Source organism: Sceloporus undulatus, chromosome 4, assembly GCF_019175285.1.
Source record: "Sceloporus undulatus isolate JIND9_A2432 ecotype Alabama chromosome 4, SceUnd_v1.1, whole genome shotgun sequence".
In the NCBI taxonomy this organism is placed as follows: Eukaryota; Metazoa; Chordata; class Lepidosauria; order Squamata; family Phrynosomatidae; genus Sceloporus; species Sceloporus undulatus.
In genome coordinates this window covers 132,735,209-132,743,491 of record NC_056525.1, presented here as the reverse complement: position 1 = coordinate 132,743,491, position 8,283 = coordinate 132,735,209, and the positions used below count along the sequence as shown (strand labels likewise).

Sequence of the window (8,283 nt, the reverse complement as noted above, 5' to 3'; positions counted from 1 at the left end):
CTACTCATTTTTATTCAAGAAGAAGTCTCAGTGTCTTCACTGACATTTACTCACAGATAAGCTTTGCAGGATTGCAGCCAAAATCTTTTTCTTCAAACAGATTTACTTACTTTTCTTTCTGCGCTATTTTTTTTTTATTCCTCTTTTTAGAAACAATCTATAGAGAAAAATGACTGCTGGCTCCGTCTTAGCACCTCAAGTTATACCACTTCGAATCTCAACATCGGGCAAAGCTAAACATGAAATAGATACAAATACTCTTGTAGAAATTAAATCAGGTACATGCTATAAATTGCTTCATTTATTTGAAGTGTGTGTGTATTCATTTAATGATCATTTTTATTAATTCTTGGGTTGTTTTTTTCTCGTCATTTTTTTGTCCTTGAAATATATATATATCAATGTAATAATACAACATTTTGTTGTCGTATGCTTTTAGAGTGGTCCTAAGGCAACCCTATCATGGAGTTTTCTTGGTAAAATTTGTTCAGAAGAGTTTTGCCATTGCCTTCCCATGAGGCTGAAAGCATTCCTCATGCTATGGCCTCGATCTGGCATCTGGAGAGTGCAAAAAAGACCTGTAAAAAACAGCTCCTTTTTCTGCCCTCCAAGGGGCTCCATAGCCGTGGCGGTGCGGCTTTTTGCATCATATGGCGCACACCATGGGGACTGGTGCATGCCAAAATGTCACCATGGGGGGCAGAGTTAGGGCATCCAGCGTGAGGACACTGCACCCTGATTTTGCCCACAGGCCACCACAAGGTGCCAGTCTTGACAGGGCTTAAGTTATAAGAACTAAATGGGGACAGGGAAACACTGCATGATTCACATGCTGGCTTGTAATTCTGCCGCCTGTTTTTGGGTTAACATTGTGAGACATTCATTTTAAGGTGACCGATGAGCTCATATCACTTTCCTGTGTATGTGACTTGACACATTTTTTGTAAACATCCTCTGACCCATTAGGTCTTTTTAATGAGCTTTAATGAGCACTGTCACAGCCTTCCATGCTTGCTTTACTCACTGTATCAAGAAAACACATGCCTCTGAAAGCAGCGTAGGTAAAAAAAAATCATTTAATATTTGGGTCCTGAGCATACAGGGGAGGATAGCACAAGCTGAGTTTGTGCTATGCTACCCCTGGTGCTCACCTGGGTTAGCCCCTGGATCGGCGGGGGAAGGGGCAGGTATTCACACACTCATCCCTGCTCCAATCCGGGACCTGGGGGAGCTCCTAACCATTCTGGCATGTGATCCATCTAAGAATTCCCAGTTGCCCTGTCTGACATGGAAGCAGGGCCCCTGGCTGCACCCATTTGGCCAGGTACTAAGTTTCAGCATCAAGATGGAGTGGCTGGGAGACTTCTTGGATTGCATGTCAGAAAGATAAGGAGTGCCAGGGAGGGCTGTCTGAACAGCCCAGTTTTGTCATGGAGTTTCTTAGAAACTTCGCAGGAAACCAGGGCTATTTTACTCCGGGGTCTTGTGGCTCCATGACTGCACAGGCAGGAGTGGGCCCAATCCTGCCACAAGTGTTTTGGCCTACGTTATCTAAACTAAAAGCTGTGAAGCCTGGGGGGAAACCAGGGAAATGGGAAATCCTAATCTTTCAATAAATTTCAAATGTAGAGATTAGCAGCTTTAATTTAGCTCTAAAAAGATACACAAGAGAGAAATACTCAAACATTCTACATCATTAGTGATGTTATTATCTCCTAATTGGTCAAGAATCCTTATGGTAACTGTGGGCCCAAACAGGCAGGCCAAAATAAAGCTGCTTTGGGTCATTTTAGGTATGCTGTTTAAATGATGCATGCATCTTAAGAGGCCAGAAGCCACAAAAAAGCCACACTCCAGTCCTAAGGACTGGAGCGCAGCTTTGGCACAGCTTCTGGTCTCTCGAGATGTGTGTCTCATTTAAACAGCATACCTCCAAAGTGACCCGAAGCAGCTCTGTTTGGGCTCTGTGTTTTCCCCCAAACCTGCTACCTTCCCTGTAAAGCCCCTGAAAAGTTATTCTTGGGACATAGAAGGAAATCTGTACATCTGACTTAATTTTTCACACATTCATTTACTTTTTAAAAAAAATAGAAGCTTTTTTGCAGGAAAAGTTGTAATGCCTTTTGCAGATGAAAAAACATATTATTTTTGTGTGTGTCTTTCAGATACTCCTGATGTTACAATCTATTATACTATTGATGGTAGTAAACCACAGCTCTTTGGGAGACTTGGTTACAGAGATCATAATACATTTATGTATAAGGAACCAATCACATTACCTGATGGGAAAATAACAGTAAAAGCTCTGGCAGTTACAAAGTAAGGGAACATCACAATGTAATTTATTTTTCAAATAAAGGCAGATAAAGTATAGTCTTTTCTTAGTATGAAGAGCTAGTTTGCTACAAAAGTGAAAGGTGGGAATCAATATAAGCATTTAACTTTTTCTGGTATCTCATTTGATATATTTTATATTTGTCTCTAGCAGCAAAAATAAAGTGTCTAAAAGACCAGTGTATGTCAGAATAAATATAACATTCAACAGGGGTCCACAAGTATTATGTGAATTTAGTATATAGCCATTGTTTCTAATAGCTATTTAATATTTTTCTTACTCATTGCTCTATCAAAGTGAGGTACTAGGCTTCATGTTGTGAACAGTGAGGAGGGTTTACACAGGAGGATTAGAGAAGTGGGTATGTAGCATCAACACATGTAGTAACTCGTCCCAGAGTTTGAGGCTTCATCAGATCAAAATGACCAGCCTCAGTCATTCTGAGACACTCACCTTAGTGTGGTTGATTAGATTATATCATTGCGACTTGTCCTTCTAATATAACATTCAATAAAGGCTTACAGTATTAAGTGTGCTTAGCAAATAACCATTGTTTCTAGTAGCTAACTACTATTTTTTCTTATTGTTGCTCTATCAAGGCAAACTATACAGGCTTCTAATGCCTGATGAGTATTCTTGAACTATCTAAGGGGCGAAGCAGATGGTCATGAAGGAGTGGCCTCTGGCCACTCCACCTGCAATCGGCCTGCATTCGGCTGGAGATTGAAGTGACCTCATGGCCCACTATCAAAGTAGGCCAACACTCTGGTCCCAAACAGGCCACCAGCAGGAGTAGGTTTTTGCCACTCCTTTTACTGGCAGCTTCAGACTGTCTTTGGTAGCCTTGGAGTAGCTTCCATCCACTTCACAGGCATGTTTCATTTTAACACCACACCCCTGATGCAGCCATAGGGCACTCCTTTTGGCCTGTCTGTTTCAGGCCTAAGTCTTTATGGTATGTTTTTATTAGAACTATTAAGCTTCCATATCAACAGTATTGCAGTGGAGTACTGTACAATATCACTTAATTCTCAGACAGAGTGTCCTCAAACTTTCTGTGCTTAGAAGCCTGCCAACTGCAAAAAGCTTCAGAGTGGAAGTTATTGTTCAAGACCATGGCAGAGGGAGAAAGAGTGACATTTTTCCTCCTCACGCAAATATAAATTCTGCTCAGTATTTTATTTGGTTGCTACTATATAACAAAAATGTGCATATTACATGCATTAGATCAAATCTAGTTTGTTCTTCCATCACTTGAATTATTGTGAGTGAGCATCTAATTCAGAGCATTTTGTTTCACTTCACTTATAAAGTTGCATGATTAAGAGTAATAATTTTTACTTCTGTTTTCATTGATTTCGTGTTATTTTGTTGTGCTAATTTTATTGATTGGCTTTAGTTTGATTTTTTTTTTAAATCTTGTTAGCAACGGTAAGGAGTCTTTGGGCAACTGAGAGAAAGATTAAAATACTTCCATAAATATTATGAAATACCATAAATATCACACTTATCTATTATATTTCTACTGATATAAAACACACTTCCACAGTTTGCAACCATTCAAGTAATATGGTGCTGTCAAACCCTCAAGTCCCAGCATAGTACCAGGCAGGCATCAAAGAATGTCATGTGTTTTGAGCCACTAGTGGACTATTGGTCATGGCTGGTAGACTGTGTTTCCTTCATGGATTATAAATTTAACAGGTTTTATCTAGGGTTTCTTGATTCTTGAATTACAGGGACTACCGAGAAAGTGCTATTGTAACAAAAATATTTGTAGTAACATATGCACCTCCAAACACCCACGTACCTAATCAAGATAATGAGAATTTCCTGAAAGATCTTTCAAGAAAGGTGAGTTATAAAAATGATAAAGTTGATAGCAATTATCTTTAAATCTGAAGATCTTAAAATAGAAGGTCTTTAAATTTTCTTCATTTTTGTTGTGAAGATCTACTACAGTTAATTTAGAAAAATATCAAGTAGTACTGGAATTTCATGTATTGAAACAGGCCATTAGAATTCTCATGTCTAAAGTTTATTGTCAAATATGATTCTACATTCCTACTACAGACATCTACATGGCTCATATATCAGCAGCCATGCACAGTAGGCCCTTCAGGGGTTATGATTTAATGTTTTCACTCTGGTTTGGGACTACACAAAAGGAAAAAGATATCAAGCATCTGCAGAGTTTTTGATAAACTCTCTTAACACATGATTGGTATTCTCTATGAATCCTGTTAAAAGTGTATTGATGTGAGGATCTATTAGGCCTATAGGCATTTCTCATCAAGGTGAAACACAAAACGGCAAGCAGTTTCTTCTCAGTGATGAGTATTTTAGACTGATTTCACACAATCAGTCTGTTGAATTCTGTGTAAGAATAAAAATTTTGCTTGAGAAATAGAAACTTGCTGACCTCTGATGTTCTTCTATCCTCCATTATTTCCTTGTTGTAATTTCTAGCTTCTTTTTATTTGTGCTGGCTCTCGATTTATCGCCTGCTTCTGGCCTGCACTTTGAGTCTTACACCTGTCCTGACTACAGGTTAGACCCAGAATTTGATTCTCAGATTCTTCTCAGATCCTCAGGTTCATCTCAGAGTCCGTCCAACAGTTCAGCTCTTACAATGTGGCTAATGGAGAAATAAAAACAAAAACTATTAGCTGCAATTGAAAAGATGTCAGAGTAGAAAAATAGAATTAAGTCTGAAAATCATCATTCATATGAAAGGAGGTATCTCACATATGCAAGAAACAAAAACTATATCCTCATAATGATTCAACTTATGTTACCAGTTTTAATGTAACTTTTTGTTACCAGTTTTAATACCAGACCTAGTGTCTGTTATAAATCATCAGTTCGTCTAGAACACTAGATCTCTAACCATGTATGTAAACTATTTTTCTGTGTTTAGTAAGAAAGCCTTTCCAGAAGAGGAATGGGGGAAATTTTGCTGAAAGGCTCACAAAGATGGTAAAAATAATATAGGGAAACCAAGGTGATGGTGTCAGTGTCACAAGTCTGCATCTTATTACAGATGTTTTCTTCAGTGTTGTTTAAGATGGTCTTGAAGGCGTGTCAATGCAGATAGAAGCCACATATCTTATTAGTCTTAAAGTGATTTCAAAGACAGTAAAAGAAGGCAATAAAATTTCTTTCACCATTAACAGCACCAGAATAACTCCCTTTGACATCTGGGCCTGTAACTGTCCTATTGAAGCCAAAAGCCATTTCATAAAGTACAGTAAGTCCCTTAAGAAGCTTCTGCACTGTCAGATCTGGAAATGAATTTAGATGTTGTAACTGGTAAAGCATGCCAATTAAAGTCAATTAAGGGCAGATGATGTCTCCTGGGCAATTTCATTAACAGCAATGAAAACTGAAAAACTTTTGAAATCATTTATACAGAGCTGTTTTTGAGGGTTTGGGGCAACCCATACAACTTATTTAAATCTCTTATAGCAAATGTACCAGAAATATTCTGCATTCACAAGAAACTTCAAGCTGCCAAACTATATCAGGTTCTCTGTAATGGCTACATGACTAATTTGCTTTCTACCTCATGTTTGTTAAACATCTTATCTGGTGTCAGTTATCTCTTCAATCATTAGTTTCAGTCAGTTCATCTTAGACTGTGGTATCTCATCAGCAAGATTAAACACCATTAATGAGCACTATAAATAACAGGATTATAAAAGCATGGTAGAATGTTCCCAGGATTACTCTAATTACTATAAAACTTTCTCCTTTTTGATTCTTTTATCACTTTCATTCTCTGTGACCAAACCTTTTACACTTGGGCTCTTACTACTGAGGCCTTCACTTTCTGAATGAATACTGAGGCATACTGGCCAAATACCCTCAAGTATTTTAGGTTGGGTGCTCTGCCATATAACAGCTTATATGGGGTTTGATTAATTACACTGCACCATGACCTGTTCATAATGTGACAAGCAGTTCTTGTGGCTTCTCCCCACAAATTTGCTGGTGCTCCAGAATCCTCCAACATACAATCCCTTATTTGATTTAACATACCAATCCTGTGTTCAGCCAAACCATCTTATGGAGGACATCCGGGATTTGTAGTTTTGTGTTAGATTCCTTTCTGCCCAAACCACTGCTGCAAGTTATTACAAAGAAATTCCCCACCTCTGTCTGTCACAATAGTGCCAGCCTTGTAGGGAAACTCCCTTTCAACAAAATTAACCCATCTTTTGATCATGTCAGCAGCCTCACTTTTGGTTTTGAGCAAATGTAAATCGGGTATGCCTGTCTACAATTAGTAGGGTAAACTTGCATCCCCTAAACTCTTTACTTGATGTGGCCCTGATAAGTCTGCATGTACCACCTGAAAAGGCCTCTGGGTAATGCATTTACTCACCTTCACCATGGGGTAAGCCTTGACTTTGACCTTTTTGAACATAGCACAGCCAAGGTAACTATTACAGCCCTCTACTCTGAACTCTGGGCAAATCTTTTCTAGATTTTTCAAACCCTTAAAGCTTATGTGGCCCATAACTCTATTGAAGTAATGAGCACACCCATCATGCAGTAGTTTGTTTGTTACTTTCCCACACTGCACCTGTTCCACCATGTGATAAGTGTGATTTTTCTTTAAGGCTTTACCACACATTGCTCCTTCCTTGGATATAATCCCCTCATTTTTTTCTGAAAAGGATTTCATATCCATCATCAGTAAGAGATGCCACACTTACAAGGTTATTTTGCAACTTTGGTGCACACAAAACATGATGGAATACCTTTTTTAAACCCGGGATTAATACAGACCCTTGTACCTCTACACAGTCAGATTCACCATTTGCAAATACCACAGTGTCCGCTGGTGCTGACTTAGGGTGCTGTAGTTTTTTTCCTATTAGGAGTCATGGGGTGAGAACACCCACCGTCCAAAATCCAAACAGACTGGTCTTCCTTCTCACTTACAACTGCTTCTACATCAGTAGCAAGCCCCCTCCCACCAAGAGGCTTATCTTTCCTTTTCTTTTGTGAGTTTTGTCCTTTCTTTGCTGCAGAGACTTTTGGACAGTTCTTCATCAAATGTCCGGTCTCCCCGCAGGAAAAAACATCTCCGTATCCTGCAGACAGCAGCACTCCCCTCCTTTGGCAATGACATAGGTTGGTTGGTTTGTTGTCGCCTCCAGCTAGTTGCACCCTTGAAGCTCTCTTCAGAGTCTCTCCTCTGTACTTCTTCCAGTATTCTGGATGCCACAAGGTCCACAGTTAAATCAGCTTCAGCTACTCCCTGGAGATTGTACATCAAAAACTTCCAGTTTCTGCTTAAATTACTAAGTAGTATATGGGCCTTCTGGGTTTCCTCAATCTGGATGCCACGCTCACTGCACTCTGCGAAGTTTTCTTGCGTCTTTTTAAAGTGTACAATCACGGATTCATCTTCCTGCTGTTTACAACAATATAGCCTTCTACTGCACAGCATTTTGGACAAGGCTCCAGCTGGTTGGTTAACAGCCTCAAGAGCTTTCCAAGCTTCAAACACTGACCTCTTATTTCTAGTATGATTTAGCTGGCTTATCTCTATAGCTAAAACAATTGTTGCTCTAGCTTTTTCATCACCAGCTAGCTGGTCTTCATCAGTAGGATCTGGCTGTTTCTTTACATAGTCCCATTAGTCCTGCTTTACCAGTAAAGCTTGCATATAAATTTTCCATGAAGCATAATTCTTCTTGGACAGTTTCTCAAACTTGACAGCCACTTCCATGTTTGCACTGAGTCTGCGACTTAAACAGCTGCAAACAAACACTCCGATACTGATAACAGTCTGGGCAAGCTGCTAAACAAGAATAAACTTCCAAAAACAAACTGATAATGACAGAGTCCATGAGCAGACAGCACTTAAATCACTCCTCTTCAGGACTTTTCTCTTAAGCCCTCTAGTAATCCAAACACAGCTCACCAATTGCAGA

The 8,283-nt window shown here is 39.3% G+C and overlaps 1 protein-coding gene across 2 annotated transcripts in view; it reads left to right on the top strand.

Moving 5' to 3' along the window:
• Positions 1-120: 120 nt before the first annotated feature.
• DZANK1 (double zinc ribbon and ankyrin repeat domains 1) overlaps positions 121-8,283 on the top strand; it is a 38,531-nt gene continuing 30,368 nt past the window's right edge. For both annotated transcript variants that reach the window (XM_042466414.1, XM_042466413.1), the window contains exons 1-3: positions 121-278; positions 2,166-2,319; positions 4,075-4,189. In XM_042466414.1, coding sequence (XP_042322348.1) covers positions 170-278; positions 2,166-2,319; positions 4,075-4,189 — 378 coding nt within the window. In that variant the 5' untranslated portion in view covers positions 121-169. The remainder of the gene's footprint in view (positions 279-2,165; positions 2,320-4,074; positions 4,190-8,283) is intronic.